General features: G+C 36.2%; 4 protein-coding genes across 4 annotated transcripts in view; 3 read left to right on the top strand and 1 right to left on the bottom strand.

The window, feature by feature from the left end:
- Positions 1-18804, top strand: part of LOC133984407 (uncharacterized) — a 75954-nt gene that overhangs the window by 45790 nt on the left and 11360 nt on the right. The window lies entirely within an intron of this gene.
- Positions 481-5238, bottom strand: LOC133985283 (uncharacterized). The gene is made up of 6 exons (XM_062424879.1): positions 5179-5238; positions 3344-3406; positions 1296-1388; positions 1037-1192; positions 787-894; positions 481-695 (listed from the first exon to the last, which is right to left on the bottom strand). The coding sequence occupies exons 2-6, from the start codon at positions 3393-3395 to the stop codon at positions 481-483; spliced, it is 624 nt and encodes a 207-aa protein (XP_062280863.1). The 5' UTR covers positions 3396-3406; positions 5179-5238.
- Positions 11990-13542, top strand: LOC133985282 (interferon-induced protein with tetratricopeptide repeats 5-like). Its single transcript, XM_062424878.1, has 2 exons — positions 11990-11994; positions 12237-13542. Exons 1-2 carry the CDS (start codon positions 11990-11992, stop codon positions 13540-13542), a joined length of 1311 nt encoding a protein of 436 aa, XP_062280862.1.
- Positions 16714-18269, top strand: LOC133985281 (interferon-induced protein with tetratricopeptide repeats 5-like). The gene is made up of 2 exons (XM_062424876.1): positions 16714-16718; positions 16943-18269. Exons 1-2 carry the CDS (start codon positions 16714-16716, stop codon positions 18267-18269), a joined length of 1332 nt encoding a protein of 443 aa, XP_062280860.1.

Genomic DNA, 18804 nt, shown 5'->3' with positions numbered 1-18804 from the left:
GCTCTGCCAAACTCAATGTGCTCTTTAGCAGTTAGCTCCCCCTGTTGTCCGTAATGTGCCCCTGCACCCCAGCTGTTTCAAACCCTCCCTGCAGCCTTTGGGCCATGCCTCCTTATTTACATACAGCTTGAAAAGCATTATGAAAAATAGAAAAAGATGGAATTTAATTTGACAAGTGGGGAAATGCAAATGCTGTTTTAGCTTTTTAATATTAAATATTTTCCATTTCGACTTTCATATTTGCCATTTTTAAATTTTATCTTTACAAGTAAACTTTCAATTTAAGATTTTACATCAAAGCTTTTGCATTTTAAATTCAACTTAAGCTCATTGTCACTTTATATGTTCAAAATGTAATTCTACCTTTTAAATTTGATTTTTTAAGTTTAATTATGGCCTGATTAATCCCAGTATAATTACTATAACTCAAAATGTTATTACTGTAATTATATAACTGCGAGTTATTAGTTTATTTTTCTTTTAATAGAAGATAAGGGTAATGAGTCCAAACAATGTGGTCAACAGCGAAGTGACCTCATTCAGTTTGACAGACCAGGCTGAGTTATTGACGCTGCTTCGATAACATTTTGGTGGAGCACGGAATTTAACTTTCATGAGGAACTCCAAGTGATATTGAGGGTCACAGAGTTTTTCGGAGACACATCCAAAGAAAACATCTTTTCCTGCAGATGTTGCTGTGGATGACAAAATAATTGTTAGACCACAGTTTTTAAAATCTGGTTGCAATAATGTGCTTTGAGGATTAAAATGATCATGAGGGCTCACTTGTCCCACTAATGCAGCGGTCCTGCACTCCCACACACTGTACTGTCCTGTTACACTCAGCAGAAGATGGATCATCACAGGTGAAACACTGCAGGTTGTTCAAGTTGACTGAAACATAACAGGAGACATGACAGAAACTGGTCAAGACACAAAGTGACTTATTGTTCTTCACTGTGACCAACATGAGACTGATACTACATGTGAATGTGATTTAGTGTCTTTAAAAAGGGAAACCTTTCTCTTTACTTACCAGGTACTGCTTGATTGTTGCAGCCATTTGTGGTGCACACATGAACAGATACAGTCGTAGTATCAAAACCAATATTGAATGAAAATACGTGGGTTCCCTCTCTATAAAGGGAGGACGACACACACTCTCTCTTTGTGATGGTTTCTGACTTATTTACTGTAAAGGAAACACAGAGGGGAACACTGTCATTCAAAAATGTAAAATTAAATCATTGAAAGATGTTAAGGAAAAATACTTATTTTAATACTTTTACAGCTACCTTGAGTGGCAGTGGTTGCACAAACTTCACCAAAGTTACAGGATTGGGGACTATTGCTATCACCTTCACCAACCAAACAACTGAGAGCTTCGGCTGCAATTTATGAGATAAAAGATGGTGAGTTGAACAATCAGCATGAATCCTATCTGTCATATTAACATAAATACAGTATGCAAAGTTAATGTGAGGAGAGTCAAAAGTCAATCCAATAAATTGTTATCAAAAAATATTAAGAATCAAAAATAAGTCATCAAATGCTGATTCAGATGCACAGTTTTCTGTCATGGTGATGTCTGCATTATCTCTCTTTCTACAACATTTAAATGACATTATGTATTATTAATTGTGGCCAATAAAGCAAGGCATATGTTTAATGAGTTCTGTCTGCATGTTTGAGACAACTGATGATAGGAAGCAATTTGATGGGTGTTATTTCCATTTTTATAACCACAAGACTGAGTCTGAATTCAGTTTTGGGCAACATTTTTAGTCTTTCCTCATGTCATCCCATAAACCTGTTTAAGTAATATTCTTATATTGCCACGGTCAATTAGTCTGTCTTCTACCTGTGATGGCTTATTAAACCAGACTGGGGACTTGGAGGAGGACAGTGGACAATTCTGTTTTTGTTGTCAACGGCAACAGCGTCAGTTTGTCCTTGTTGCCGTGACGACCGCAGGCGGGGAGTTCCGGTCCTCTAAAATGATGCGAACGCAGAAGTAACTTAAAACTGCATTCTATCAAAAGGCCACCAGGGGGCGACCGTTTTGGTGTCAAAAGGACTTCCGTCTCTATACAAGTCAATGGAGAATTCACCAACTTCTCACTTGATTTCTAACCTCAGTAAACGTTTTCAAAATGTGTTTATGGTCTCAATCGCTAGTTTAAAGCCTTCTTCAATGCAGTATGATGTTCATTTGTGAAATTTTGGCCTCCCTGATTTTATATTTGACGATAAAGCAGGGTATGCATTAGGGCGTGGCTACGTCGTGATTGACAGGTTGATTGGTTCACAGGTTCAGGAGGGCGCCTCATGCTCCTCCTGATGCCCATATACGTAGAATCCGTGTTTTTTTTTTTTACCCTGCATGTACCGGAAATTTTCAAGATGGCGCTGCTCAGATCCGAAACTATTCGCTTCCAAGCAGCAGTCCACAAACCAATGGGTGACGTCACGGATGTTACGTCCATTTTATATACAGTCTGGACGACCGCAGCTGTGGTATGTAACTGTAACTGCTCCGTGATTTAATCATATATTAATCTATGAAACTGCCTTTATATAAATTTAAGTTCATGTTGTGTTATTTGAGTTGTCCTGTCACGTGATTTTGACGATCACTGTGTCACCGTTTTATTGTTTATTATTTCTGTCTTCTGAGTGAAGCTGCGCTAGCTTGCTCCGTTAGCCATGTCAACAGGCATCGCACAGTACTGTTTGATATGGCAGCTGTTACAGTGTATTTATTTTATTCATTTTTAATATATAGGGCAAGGAGCTGTACTACAGACTGTCACCATCGGCCACGTTGATTTTTTTTTTTTTGTATTATTCAGCAGTGCTGCGCAGATCAATACACGCCTTGAACCCAGAGAAGTCTGCTAAGGTTGGCTTAAAAGAAGGGGTTACATCTAGTTTCCATGGTAAAATTAGTCTGTCTTCTACCTGTGATGGCTTAATAAAGCAGACTAAGGACTTGAAGGATGACAGTGGACATTTTTTTTGTTTAAGATCAAAATCAGCATTGGGTAAGAGGCTTTGGTTTAGTTGCACATTAGATGAAGAAACACTGGATAAAAGCCAGAACACATGAAGTAAAAAAAAATATAGAAAACACATACAAAGAGAACACCTATCAACATGAAACAAGAACTGAAACCTGAACCTGTCACACCCTGCCTGAGCTTTCTCAGAGAAAAGCAGACTTGGAAATGACACAAGAGCAACGCAGACTCTTTAAAAACATTATAACATTATACAGAAAACGTAACTGCTTTCTGCAAATATTCAACAGCAATATTTTTTGTACCACACTGAGTGAGGTTACCTGTGCTGGAGAGAGTCCAGATGAGAGTGAGAGACAGGATCAGCTTCATCATGATGAGGAAATCTACAGATTACAGCAAACACCTTATACAGTGATCCTGTATTAATGAATAAAGTAACTGTATTGCTTCATTTTCAAATCAGCTAAATGAATATACTTTCTTGCTGTAAACAGTTGCAATACATAGTTCAACAAGTCATGCATCCCTTCATAATCCCTTCGTAATATCTGGATGAATACATGGTTATAATTTAAAATAATTTATACTTTTATTGCTGTATTTTCTTAAAAAAGAAAAATGTGAAATCAATGACACTATACAAAATTAAATAGTAAAAATAACTTATTTTTTAAAAAATAATTATTTTTTATTGAGTGACTAGAGATCGATTACAGTCATCACCGCACCATAGCTTACATTACAAAATTAAATCACATAGCCCAGTCTGAGTCCTCATCGGTTACTTATCTACATATTCATACATGTTCCATCACAACATCCTCATAAGAAATATTCATTCCCAATCCAACCAAAAACCCAAAACCACCCTCCTCCCATCCCTTCTTCCCAACCTTCAAACCCAGAAGAAAAATAAATACATAAACAATAAATAAACATAATAAATGAATAATTAAGTAAATAAGATAATATCAATAAAATAAAGTAAAATATATTTGCAAATTAGTTATTTACTTTCTAGATAATTCATGTGAATACTGTATTGTATTGTGTTTGCGGCTCCACTCATTTTACAGAGCATCATAAATTGATTTCCATATCTCATTAAATTGTTTAGCTTTATTACAATCTTCTGACATTTTCTTTTCAATACACAGGTAATATTTCATTAATGTTTTCCATTTTTGGAATGATGGTGCTTCTTTATTCTTCCACTGTTGTAAAATAAGTTTCTTATAAACTAGTGATGAAAAAACATCTAACTTACATTTTTTTAATTAATCGAAGAAAATAATACTTATACTGTTGTTGTGACTTATTTGCGCTAATATAACAACCCAGGTATTTTATATTTTGTGTTTTTACTTAAATAAGTAAAAAATAACAACAACAACAAAACAGCTGGTTAAAATTTGTCATCCAGAGCTATTGAATGGTAAAATATGTCCAGATTGCTGGATGATTTTTAGGCTACTGGACGTTAGCACACTAAGTTATATTGTGAAAAATTATCATGACTAAATATTTTAAACAGTAAAGTTTAAATCAATATTGGATCATCAAAGGTTAGTCGGCATTCAGAGGTGAAAGTGTGATGATGCCTACAACACAGAAAAGAGACTAGATGGCATGATTAACAGCAGGAGTTGTGTTTACCTGAATAGAATCAAATGTGACTATATTATTACTAAATAACTATCATAAATTATTATAATGAACACATTAACGCATCCAACGCATCAACATGTAAATCAACCATGAGCATCATATAAATACTTTATAATTATTTTAATAAAACTCACCCTGTTAGAACTCAACACACCCAGGTCATAAACAGAAAAAAGGGGTTGAATTTGTTGTGAAATGTCTCAAAGATAATTGTACTTCTTCTCTGCTCAGAATAAAACTAACACTAAACCTATTTATACCTCCACCAGTGATGTGTCAACGTCTTCAGCCTCTCAGCCTTTTTTTTTTCACACCTCGAGAGAGGCAGGGGTGGGGTGATTAAGTTTGTTAGTATTAGTCATGGGGAGACAAAGTACGTAAATCTTTATCTTTTAAATTTTATACAACAATAAAACTTCGAAAAGAGTAAAACTTATACTTCTGCACTTTTAAAATTTTAAAGTAATTATTAACACAATGGACTTACATTTACTTAATATCCAGTCAGGGACGATTGTAGGATCAGAACTTCAGGGAGGCTCAGCTCCTAATGAGAATTTGACATACAATGCCTTTCAAGTGTTAAAAAAATACAATAGTAGTTCAGTGTTTCCCACAGAATTTTAAGATAATTTTATGGTGGGTGGAGCTCAATCCGAGCCTTTACAGATGTCCGGGGGCATGCTCGCCGAAAAGAAAAAAAGATTGTACATTTTTAAGTCATTCTGGTGCACTCTGAGAGCAAAATTAGGAGGTTACAACTATTAAAAATGTTATCCTTAAGCACTTATTGGACATATCTTTTTCTTGCATTGTTTCTACAAATTACTAAACTGTCTTTACTTTTATGAATAAAATACTTGACTTACAGTACAGATGACTTAGAAGTGGAGCAGGATCAGAGTTGATTTATTGTACAGATAAAGAAGATCTCTCTCTCTCAAGACTTTGATTTTTTACACTGAAGCAAAGCACTGCTGCTGTTTTACACAGCACATGGGTGTTTCAGTTTCAGACGTTTCAGGCTGAGCTGCATGGTTGGGTGGAGGTGTGTGTGTCACTTTATTTGTGCTGTTGAACGTAACTGATGTGAAACAATCAGAAAATAACGTTTCATTAATCTGATTCACCGGCTTTCTGTCAGCACTCCCTCTTTTCATTCATTCTTTCAGTTCAGTGTCTGGACCTTTTACACAGAACAGCAAGGCGGAATAAAGTAGCAACCGGAGAGCAGCAACGAGAAATGACAGCAAACTATAACAGAGGCTAACTTTAGCCCCTCGTCCTCTGCTCTGTCTCAGTGGTGGCGGAGCTGAGCCCTCCGTGTGCATCAGAAACACAGACACAGCTGGATTATTAGAGTGTGGGCCGCCACAGTTAATATAAGTAATGGGAAACACTGGGTGCTGAGAAAAAGGGTCTAAAATCGCCCCTGCTTCCAGTCATGGTGGTGGATACAGAACATCATTATTGGGTAGGCCTAGGCGGAGGGGACATAGGGCTGAGGGGACATAGACATGCTCCCTTATATCTATAAGCTGCCATGATATCTATCAGTAGTGTGTTCCATAGATTTGGGGCGTAACTGACAAAGTCTAAATCCTCAGTTTTCTTTCAACCGTTGCTGGAAATCACCAATAAATCAGCAACAGATTGTCACGACTGTGGTTGTACTGTTTGTTGAAATATTATTTTGTCCATTCTGTGTGTTCTGTGGTAGTAGGGGTGGAGTTTTCTCCAGTTTCATTAAGTTAGAGAGGAAAGTGTTTGTCATTTGTTTCTGATATATATTATATTGATTACTACCCAGTTAAACTTGTTTTGTTTATTATTTTGGCCTTGGTCCACCCTGAAGTTAACCCCAGCATTATAATATATTCACCTTTTGTTACACTGATCTTTGTGTTGATAGCTGCTTGGGACTTGGGGCAGATGAGGCTAATTTTTCGTGTTATGTCTCAGACACCCCTAGATGGGGTATAACAAGATTATCACAGTGTTTTTGAAGACATATAGCTAACAATGGAGTTAGCAATGTAGTTTGGCCCTCGTCTATTAAGGGCTTTGTAGATAACCTAATCTTAACCTTTCAGAAATGTAGTTATTATTATTAGTTATTATAATTAGTTGTTATTATATTCATACAATGTTTTCCCCCACAGCTACAGGAATATATTAGATGACAACTGTGGTGCATACACAGCATAGCTTAATGAGAGTTAAACATTTTCCCAGCATGGCTTTGTAGAGTTACATCTTTTCACAGCCTGAATGACTTGGCACATAAACATGCACACTGTGGTTATACATGTAAAGAGAACCACAAATCTAGCAAGTTCAATTAATTCTTAGTTAAGTTTTGAAGAGTGCATCAGTGCATTTGCAGCTTTAGAAAAACAACGGAAACGAACCCTAGCCACAACCGCAGCCATAGTGCAGTGTTCACAGCCATAGCCAGGTATTTAAAAATACTGAGGTCATGAGCTTGGTTTCATGGCAGCTACGTGTCTGAAAGCAATGCATCTGAAAAAGAGGTAGCAAAATAGAAACGCTTTAATATACGAGAAACAGTTCTGAGTAAGTGTTGTAGACCCCACCCTACTGTAACTGCAAGCGTGCAAGTTCCACATACATACATTTATTCTAGGTATGTACATACACATACCCACACCCACATTCACACACGTACACTCACCACACACTGTCAAGTTATTCTGCCTCAATATCTGCCGAAACTTGAAACAAGGCCTAGATCACAACAGAAGACACAGTGGACAACTCTGTTCCTTTTTCAAATCTTCTTTTCTGCATTTATTTAAGTTTTCAGGTTTTAGGTTTTCAGCTTTTCAATGAAAATATATAAGGTTACTACATTAGTATGTTGAATTACATTTAATGAATGATAATCACAATTTCAATTCATAATTAAGTAAATTAAATTAATAATTAACACAAGTACATTCTAGAACCCAATCTAATTAGTTAATTGTCACACAAAAATCAATTCACAAAATTGATAATGATAGAAATGTATAAGCAAAAATGAATAAACAAGGGATATTTGTACACTCTTTTCATTATCAAACTTTTACATGATCAAATATTAAATCCAGTAATCATTCATTAATTATTAAATAACACTTTAAGTCCAAGTCTATCATGTGTAATTTAAATAATCAACTGCACAGCTGGTGGTGTTCTGTGTCCCTGTTTTTCTGTTTTTTTCCCCTTATCCTGTTTCTCTTGCCCCTCCCTGTGTCTGTTTCTGTGTGTCTGTGTTGCAGGTGTGGCGCCTCCTTCACTCTCTACTGATAACTGCTTATTCTACACACCTGCTTCCTGCTGCACACCTGATCCGCATCCAGTAATCAACTCTGCAGTAAAAAAAAAACTTTTTCCTTTTCCCCCTGTCCTGCATTTAGGTTCATTGTGATTGTTTCTAACCAAAATCATGATTCAACACAATCCTTAGTAGCTCAAGTTTCTGATTTATACTTTTTCTAAAAAAGATACATGCAGCCGAGTCATGTGTTTTGAAAAAGCAGGGTTTAAGGTTTTCTGGTACTTTCACTTCTGCTGCACACATCCTCCTTCCAATACAACCACTTTATACACAATGTCACTTTCTCTTCCTGTTTTAAGCCCATCAAGTACATGCATATGTATGAGCTGAAATATACGTATGTGAGTAAATTGACTGTAAATGTAAGATGCAAGAATGAAAATATATCAATGGTAGTAATAAATATTACCATTTCAGTAGGTCAATATTAAAACATATAACAGACTGCTGAAGCCTCATATAAGCTTCACGTCTACTTTTAAATGCATTGTTGGATCATTCGACAATTTAACATGCTTATTCTAAATTTGCTTCCTTCAAACAGTTTGATGCAACACTAAGTGAAATATTCCAATCTAATCACATGTTCATGACAACACCTTTCTATCAGATGCTCGTTGCTCCATTTCTTTATTCCCTACTTCTCACAGGTGAAGATCAGGACACAAGAGAATATCTGATCAGTTTTTGTCTTCTTTATTGATGTGTGGATGTGGATCAACAGAAACAAATAGTAAAGGAGTGTAAAGGAGAAACAATATAAAAATCATCTTATTAATTAGTAATGACTGCCAACTTATTCAAAATATCAACAAATACCTTCACAGCTATGGTCATGGAGATTTAATCTACATAACCAAAATGGGATAAGTATCAAATAAACATTTAAATAGTTATATCCACCAAAACCCACAACCGCAGTTTCAGTACTCCATTCTCTCACCAAACTAATCTTAACAGGGTAATCTCACTGAGGAAACAGTGACACCTAGTGGCCTTTAGCAGACATGGCAGCTGATCACAGATGACCTACTGTAGCACTTCATTAGTAACATTAATGAATTAAAATACCATACATATCATTAACTAAACAAAGTAATCGTACCCTTCTGTCATCGTAAGAACAGGGATTAACAATATTAACAAAGAATAAAAATAAATATTTGTGGAAGTTGCAGAAATAAATACTACTTCAAATAATTTTATAGATATGAGAAAAAAGTCAATGGTTTCCATACTTCTTTAGTGATGAAGCTAGATCATTAGCTCAGAGTATTTTCTGTCTTCAATAATATTTTTTTACTGAATGAAATAAAAGAGATAAAATAGAAAAAGTTATGAAACATTTTTTAAATTTGTTTACATGATAGCAGAACTAATCCAATCCAATCCAACTTTATTTGTTAAGCACTTTAAAACAACCAAAGTGCTGTACAGAAGAATAAACAAGAGACATAACAGCTCACATGAGGCCTAAGGCCTAACTAAGGGAAGATGCTGGAAAGAAGAAACACACTTTAAAACTGTCTGAAAAACTATAGATTTGGGCTTTAAAATGATCAGAAACGCAGGAAAAACACTGCAACTTACTTGACAGTAAAATGATACATCTCTCTAACACACTTTGCCACTGACAAAAGAGACATAGAAACAAGAAGCCTGACATGTTTGTTCCCCATAAGCAACAGTTAATGGGCAGGTTTTAATCAGATGTTATATGCATATACGAACATGGTGTTTTCTATATAAATGGTGGTTAGTTGTGTCTTTTTATTAGCACTGTACTTGACTTTTATGAAATTTGCTTTGCTGGAAGCTTTGTAGTGATCTGATGGGGAATGTGTAATGATTAATATGATTTATAACCTGAATGTAATCACAAAGTGTGTAGGTAGAAACTTGTACATGATACTAATACTATTAAATAATCAACATTAAATCTTCTAAAAGTTTGTTTTGGTGGTTAATTTACAAGCAATTCATGTTCTCCACATAGTTTTGCTGCAAACATCAAACTACAGCTATGGAAAACTGCTGCCAATTTTAAAGGACGGGTTCTCAATCTTTTTTTTCCAATCGGATTTCTGTGTTTCACTTCACAGGAAATGTGAATGTGAATTTCCAGAACATAACCATCAGTACATGTTTGCAATCCTCCCTTTACACTGAAGGAAAGCACGCACTTCCATACTATGCTGGTTTTGTAACTATGGTTGCATCTGTTCAAAGACACAAAATCACATTCACATGTAGTATCAGACTAATGTTGGTCACAGTGAAGAACAGTAAGTCACTTTGTGTCGTGTACAGTTTCTGTCATGTCTCCTGTTCGGTTTCACCTGCAGTGTTTCACCTGTTATGATTCATCTTCTACTGTGTGTAACAAGATAGTGTGGTGTGTGGGAGTGCAGGATTAATAGCTGTGAGTCACCAGTGTGTCAATAGAGGTAAATATTGTGTTATCTGATGACATCACCTGAGGGAAGCTTGATATGTAGTATCGAGGAAGAATGACAAAGATTTCCACAATGAATTTCCTGAAAAGCAAAACTAGGTCAGAAGAGTTCATAATCAATTTTTGTTTGTTTGTTTTAAAGATATATCCCCTTATAATCTTAAAAAAATAAATTTACTTGAGTACTTCAGTACAATTTTGAGGAAATATTCCACTTACCATTTACTAGCTACTTTTTTGATCAATATGAAATATCCATTATTATAGATTTACGCAACAACATAGCTCATTAAAATATCCTTCACTTCAATAACATTAAAATGTTGTTTACATGTGCACATCAATGAATCAGTATTAATATTATAATAGTACTGTATTATATGATAAATATATCGGTTTAAATTGAGACAATTTCCATAATGATTACTTTTGATACCTTAAATTAATTTTGCATACATTGCAAATTTTGTACTTTTGCTTACATGGATTTTTTTATGGAACACTTTTATTTATAATTTCTTTCATTATGCTATTGTTACCTTTACTTAAATACTTACATGCCATTTTAAGTGTAATGCTGGAGTCCACAAAGAGGACAGTAGGGGAATGTAGCATTACATAAGTACAGTTTCTTCCCATTTTAAGGTGGTTGTACTAACCCTAAACCTAACCAACCAGGCAAATCTGAAAACTGTCCAACTGTCACAAATGTCACAGATATACTGCATATCATTTGGACAAACATCATTTGATTTGATTGATTTGATTTAGCTGAAGTACAATATCAAATAACTCTGTGTTAAAATTTAATTTTAAGACTTTCATTTGTTTAAATTTCTATTGTGTTTTTTTACAGTAAAGTTCTGTTTTATTAAATTGCACAGAAAGCCTAAAAGTCAATCATAACATTATCCATTGTCAATAGACCTCACACCTTTTTTACAACTATTTGAATGATTGTTAATAGAATAGAAAATAGTGAGAATTAGTGAGAAATGATTCACCGAAGACCAAGTGAACATATTCAAATTGTTGATCAATAATCAAAATTGTTTTCAATTGTTTTTTTCTGCCATTGAACTAATCAATTGATCATTTCAGCTATGGTACAAGTCAAAAAACATCATGAGACTTTCATGTATCTGATAATGATATGAAATGAACTGGTATAAAAACTTGGAGGGGACAAAGGTTCTATTTTATTTCTTTACCTTTCTCTGACACACCTGCCACATCTTCAGAGATTTCTTTCAAAAACATTTCTTGGAAAATGGAAGTCATCATTTGAGCTCCATGGTGAGATGTTGATGTTCTATTGTGTGCACACATGTGGCCGTAGGTTTCTATTACTGGGAAAGTCCAAAGTCAGTCCTCCACATAGCCTCATTTACAGCACCATATATTAATTATTGATTTAATGGTGCTACACCCAAAGCACAACTGTTTATAAACAGCAAAAATGTCATTAGAGAACAACTGAGTTGAGGTAACAGCTACATGATGAGGTGAGTTGCTACATTTCACATTTATAGTTGACACTCTTAATATGTTAATTATATAATATGTACAGACAGTTGTTTTATTATCAGCTCTCCAGTCCCTCTTTTTTGTTCCATTCCCTCATTCATTTGCTTCTATTTCTTCATTTCTCCACTTTCTTTATTTTCTCCCCCTCTCCTTACTCACTGATCATATTACCATACTGCATATGCGTTTTGTGATATAAGTGATATTTCTTCTCCATTAGTGCTGCTCAAAGTCAGACAACACTGGAAGCCAAACTTGGGGCCCTGCAGTGCCACTTCACCTGGGACCTGGACCCCAGCAGGTCCAAACTGTTCCGTCTCAGGGACTTGCTGGAGGACATTGTCACTGAGGAGGGAAACAGCTGGCTGGGTCACATTTACAACCTGCAGGGGTACATTCACTACCAGCTGGGCTTCACTGAAGATGCCCAGCGTTTCTTCAGCAAGGCTGCAGAGGCTTTTTGCCAGATGAGAAGATCAGATGAAGGTCCCTGGTTGGTGGTGAACTACGGGAACCTGGCTTGGTGGCACCACCAGCTGGGAGAACAAGCAGAGAGTCAGACTTACCTGTCAAAGGTCGACACCCTGCTGAAAGAATACCCATCTCCATCAGAGGATGAGCTTCATCCAGAGATCTACGCTGAAAAAGCCTGGACCCTGATGAACTTTGGCAGAGACAAAAAACAGATGGCTGCAGATTACTTTGAGAGAGCCATCAGGATGCAGCCAGACATGGTGGAGTGGCACACCAGTTATGTCATAGTTTTGGAGAATATTTATGGGCAAGGTGACAAACCACTGGAGGAAAACATCCTGGAGAAAATGAAAATCGCCAAAGAAAACGATCCAGACAACTTGTACCTTGCTGCTCTGTACCTAAAGGCATGTGCAAATAAAGGAAGAAAAATTGAGGATGAAGCAGATGAGTTGGCCGAAAAGGTTTTGAGAAAGCCTCTAAGCAGGTACAGTGGTATAAGACCATTATTAACACTGTACAGAATCTATGTATCTGAGGATGAGGCAGTTGATTTGGCAGAGAAGGCTCTGGAAAGACATCCAGATGAACGTCATCTAAAGTGGTGTGCTGCAATGTGCTACAAATGGAGGATTTATTCAAACAAGTACAATCCCCTGGAGCCAAGAATGATAGACAGAGCAATCAGTCTCCATAAAGAAGTGATCTCTCTTTACCCTGATTCTTCACCTAAAGTAAAAATAGCTCTAGCAAACATACATGCACAGTCGTATCATGGCCAGGATGATGCTGAACAGATTTACCAGGATCTGCTAGAAAGTGATCTGGAACCTGCAGACAGACAGATGCTTTACAACTCCTATGCCAAGTATTTGCACTTTAATCGAAAGGAAAGCAACAAGTCAATAGAATATCACATGAAGGCAGCAGAGATACCGCATAAATCTCCCTGCCGTAAGGGCAGCATCAGAGAGCTGGAGAAGTTTAAAGAAAGAAGAAGACATCCCATGTGTAGAGAAATTGAAGAGTGTCTTGCTAATCTGGAAGAGTAAGAGCCAATAACAAAGAGGAAACATTTACTGCACTTCAACTGGGCGACATTGTGAATGCAGAAAAATGTTGATAATTATTTCCTGAAAAAATGTATACATAATCACTAATCTGCATGAATCTAGATGTGGAAAATGTGTGGTGTTTAAACTGTTTTTACTTCTCTTTACACTGATCATTTTTCAAAAACACAATGATATTTTAGAGTATACTATGAAACATTTGGATCTGTTGTTCATCAGCTTCGTCCCGAACTTCAAAAACCCAATAATTTTGCATTAATAAGCATGTGAATGTTGATTTTATTGATATATTTAGCTTCTAATGACATATAACTTTCTTCTAAGGGAGCTTTATTGACGCCTGTGTATTTCTTGTTCGTGTCCTTCTGTTTAAATATTGTGCAATTAAATAAACAAACAAACCAAGACGTGTATTTGTCAACATTTGAATAATGATGTGAATAGGTAAAGGTAACCAAATACATGATTTTACAATCAGGCCTATTGTGGAATTACTCAGCTGTATTCTCTCACTGTCTGACACTTATGAAAAGATATAAAGAAGTATATCAACAATGCATATCATATTAATTGTAACAAGTAGTAGGGTTGTTTATAATTAAATTACAGGCATATCCTTATTTAGAATTAAATGTACCCATCTGAATAATTACTTGCAGTGCAGATGAAATGAGTATCTAATTAGTGAAGACTACTTCTGTGATGAGTAACTTCATGAAAACTCCTAAATAATGAGGCTTATGTTTTACCACGAGTTGGCTACCATGATGTGGACTTTACAACGCAGCTCTGAGACACTGTAAGGTCAGATGATGTCTGTCTCACCACTGAGGTTAACTCTGACTTTGCCATTGCAGCCGATGTGGATGTTAGAGCACAGTCCACTTCCTCTTCTGGTTTGGACTCATACCGCTCTGCCAAACTCACTCAGCTCTTTAGCAGTCAGCTCCCCCTGCTGTCCATAATGTGCCTCTGCACCCCAGCTGTTTCAACCCCTCCCTTCAGCCTTTGGGCCATGCCTCCTTATTTACATACAGCTTGAAAAGCCAAAAGATCAAATTTAGATTACTATTACTATACTATTAAATAATCAACATTAAATCTTCAAAAAGTTGGTTTTGGTGGTTAATTTACAAAAAAATCATGTTCTCTACATAGTTTTGCTGCAAACATCAAACTACAGCTATGGAAGACAAATGCCAATTATAAAGGACAGGTTCTCAATCTTTGAGTCCATTTTTTTTCAAATGTGATTTCTGTGTTACAGTGTTCAGACTGTTTCACTTCACAGGAAATGTGAATGTGAATTTCCAGAACATAACCATCAGTACATGTTTGCAATCCTCCCTTTACACTGAAGGAAAGCACGCACTTCCATACTATGCTGGTTTTGTAACTATGGTTGCATCAGTTCAAAGACACAAAATCACATTCACATGTAGTATCAGACTAATGTTGGTCACAGTGAAGAACAGTAAGTCACTTTGTGTCTTGTACAGTTTCTGTCATGTCTCCTGTTCGGTTTCACCTGCAGAGTTTCACCTGTGATGATTCATCTTCTACTGTGTGTAACAAGATAGTGTGGTGTGTGGGAGTGCAGGATTAATAGCTGTGAGTCACCAGTGTGTCAATAGAGGTAAATATTGTGTTATCTGATGACATCACCTGAGGGAAGCTTGATATGTAGTATCGAGGAAGAATGACAAAGATTTCCACAATGAATTTCCTGAAAAGCAAAACTAGGTCAGAAGAGTTCATAATCAATTTTTGTTTGTTTGTTTTAAAGATATATCCCCTTATAATCTTAAAAAAATAAATTTACTTGAGTACTTAAGTACAATTTTGAGGAAATATTCCACTTACCATTTACTAGCTACTTTTTTGATCAATATGAAATATCCATTATTATAGATTTACGCAACAGCATAGCTTATTAAAATATGCTTCACTTCAACAACATTAAAATGCTGTTTACATGTGCACATCAATGAATCAGTATTAATATTATAATAGTACTGTATTATATGATAAATATATCGGTTTAAATTGAGACAATTTCCATAATGATTACTTTTGATACCTTAAATTAATTTTGCATACATTGCAAATTTTGTACTTTTGCTTACATGGATTTTTTTATGGAACACTTTTATTTATAATTTCTTTCATTATGCTATTGTTACCTTTACTTAAATACTTACATGCCATTTTAAGTGTAATGCTGGAGTCCACAAAGAGGACAGTAGGGGAATGTAGCATTACATAAGTACAGTTTCTTCCCATTTTAAGGTGGTTGTACTAACCCTAAACCTAACCAACCAGGCAAATCTGAAAACTGTCCAACTGTCACAAATGTCACAGATCTACTGCATATCATTTGGACAAACATCATTTGATTTGATTGATTTGATTTAGCTGAAGTACAATATCAAATAACTCTGTGTTAAAATGTAGTTTTAAGACTTTCATTTGTTTAAATTTGTATTGTGTTTTTTTTACAGTAAAGTTCTGTTTTATTAAATTGCACAGAAAGCCTAAAAGTCAATCATAGCATTATTTCCATTGTCAATAGACCTCACACATTTTTTAAAACTATTTGAATGATTTTTCGGAGAATAGAAAATAGTGAGAATTAGTGAGAAATGATTCACCGAAGACCAAGTGAACATATTCAAACTGTTGATCAATAATCAAAATTGTTTTCAATTGGTTTTTTCTGCCATTGAACTAATCAATTGATCATTTCAGCTATTGTACAAGTCAAAAAACATCATGAGACTTTCATGTATCTGATAATGATATGAAATGAACTGGTATAAAAACTTGGAGGGGACAAAGGTTCTATTTTATTTCTTTACCTTTCTCTGACACACCTGCCACATCTTCAGAGATTTCTTTCAAAAACATTTCTTGGAAAATGGAAGTCATCACTTGAGCTCCATGGTGAGATGTTGATGTTTTATTGTGTGCATACATGTGGCCGTAGGTTTCTATTATTGGAAAGTCCAAAGTCAGTCCTCCAGATGGCCTCATTTACAGCACCATATATTATACAATTATTGATTTAAAGGTGCTACACCCAAAGCACAACTGTTTATAAACAGCAAAAACTTCATTAGAGAACAACTGAGTCCAGGTAACAGCTACATGATGAGGTGAGTTGCTACATTTCACATTTATAATCAACGCTCTTAATATGTTAATTATATAATATGTACAGACAGTTGTTTTATTATCAGCTCTCCATTCCCTCTTTTTTGTTCCATTCCCTCCTTTATTTGCTTCTATTTCTTTATTTCTCCACTTTCTTTCTTCATTGATGCATATTACCATACTGCATATGTGTTTTGTGATATAAGTGATATTTCTTCTCCATTAGTGCTGCTCAGAGTCAGACAACACTGGAATCCAAACTTGGGGCCCTGCAGTGCCACTTCACCTGGGACCTGGACCCCAGCAGGTCCAAACTGTTCCGTCTCAGGGACATGCTGGAGGACATCGGCAAAGAGGAGGGAAACAGCTGGCTGGGTCACATTTACAACCTGCAGGGGTACATTCACTACCAGCTGGGCTTCACTGAAGATGCCCTGCATTTCTTCAGCAGGGCTGCAGAGGCGTTCCGCCAGATTAGAAACACTGGCTCAGATGAAGGTCCCTGGTTGGTGGTGAACTATGGGAACCTGGCTTGGCTGCACCACCAGCTGGGAGGACAAGCAGATAGTCAGTCTTACCTGTCAAAGGTCGACACCCTGCTGAAAGAATACCCATCTCCATCAGAGGATGAGCTCCATCCAGAGATCTACGCTGAAAAAGCCTGGACCCTGGTGAAGTTTGGCAGAGACAAAACACTGCTGGCTGCAGATTACTTTCAGAGAGCCATCAGGATGCAACCAGACATGGTGGAGTGGCACACCAGTCATGTGATAGTTTTAGAGAATGTTTATAGACACAGTGACAAACCAATGGAGGAAGACATCCTGGAGGAAGACATCATGGAGAAAATGAAAATCGCTAGAGAAAACGATCCAGACAACTTGTACCTTGCTGCTCTGTACCTTAAAGCATGTGCAAAGAAAGGAATAAAAATTGAAGATGAAGCACGTGAGTTGGCCAAAAGGGTTTTGAGAAAGCCTCTAGGCAGATACAGTGGTATAAGACCATTACTAATGCTGTACAGATTATTTCTATCTATGGATGAGGCAGTTGATTTGGCAGAGAAGGCTCTGGAAAGACAACCAGATGAACGTCATTTAAAGTGGTGTGCTGCAAACTGCTACAAATGGAGGATTTATTCACACAAGAAAAATCCCCTGGAGCCAAGAAGGATAGGCAGAGCAATCAGTCTCCATGAAGAGGTGATCTCTCTTTACCCTGATTCTTCACTTAAAGTAAAAATAGCTCTAGCAAACATACATGCACAGTTGTATCATGGCCAAGCTGAAGCTGACCAGATTTACCAGGATCTGCTAGAAAGTGATCTGGAGCCTGCAGGCAGACAGAGACTTTACAACTTCTATGCCAATCATTTATTCTTCATTCGAAAGGAAAGCTACAAGTCAATAAAATATCACATGATGGCAGTAGAGATACCGCATCAATCTCCCTGCCGTAATGGCAGCATCATTGCTCTGGAGAGGATTAAAGAAAGAAGAAGACATCCCATGTGTGGAGAAATTGAAGAGTGTCTTGCTAATCTGGAAGAGTAAGAGCCAATAACAAAGAGGAAACATTTACTGCACTTCAACTGGGCGACATTGTGAATGCAGAAAAATGTTGATAATTATGTCCTGAAAAAATGTATACATAATCACTAATCTGCATGAATCTAGATGTGGAAAATGTGTGGTGTTTAAACTGTTTTTACTTCTCTTTACACTGATCATTTTTCAAAAACACAATGATATTTTAGAGTATACTATGAAACATTTGGATCTGTTGTTCATCAGCTTCGTCCCGAACTTCAAAAACCCAATAATTTTGCATTAATAAGCATGTGAATGTTGATTTTATTGATATATTTAGCTTCTAATGACATATAACTTTCTTCTAAGGGAGCTTTATTGACGCCTGTGTATTTCTTGTTCGTGTCCTTCTGTTTAAATATTGTGCAATTAAATAAACAAACAAACCAAGACGTGTATTTGTCAACATTTGAATAATGATGTGAATAGGTAAAGGTAACCAAATACATGATTTTACAATCAGGCCTATTGTGGAATTACTCAGCTGTATTCTCTCACT

The sequence above is a fragment of the Scomber scombrus genome, chromosome 8, assembly GCF_963691925.1.
Source record: "Scomber scombrus chromosome 8, fScoSco1.1, whole genome shotgun sequence".
NCBI classification, from domain to species: Eukaryota; Metazoa; Chordata; class Actinopteri; order Scombriformes; family Scombridae; genus Scomber; species Scomber scombrus.
This window is presented reverse-complemented; position numbering and strand designations above follow the sequence as displayed.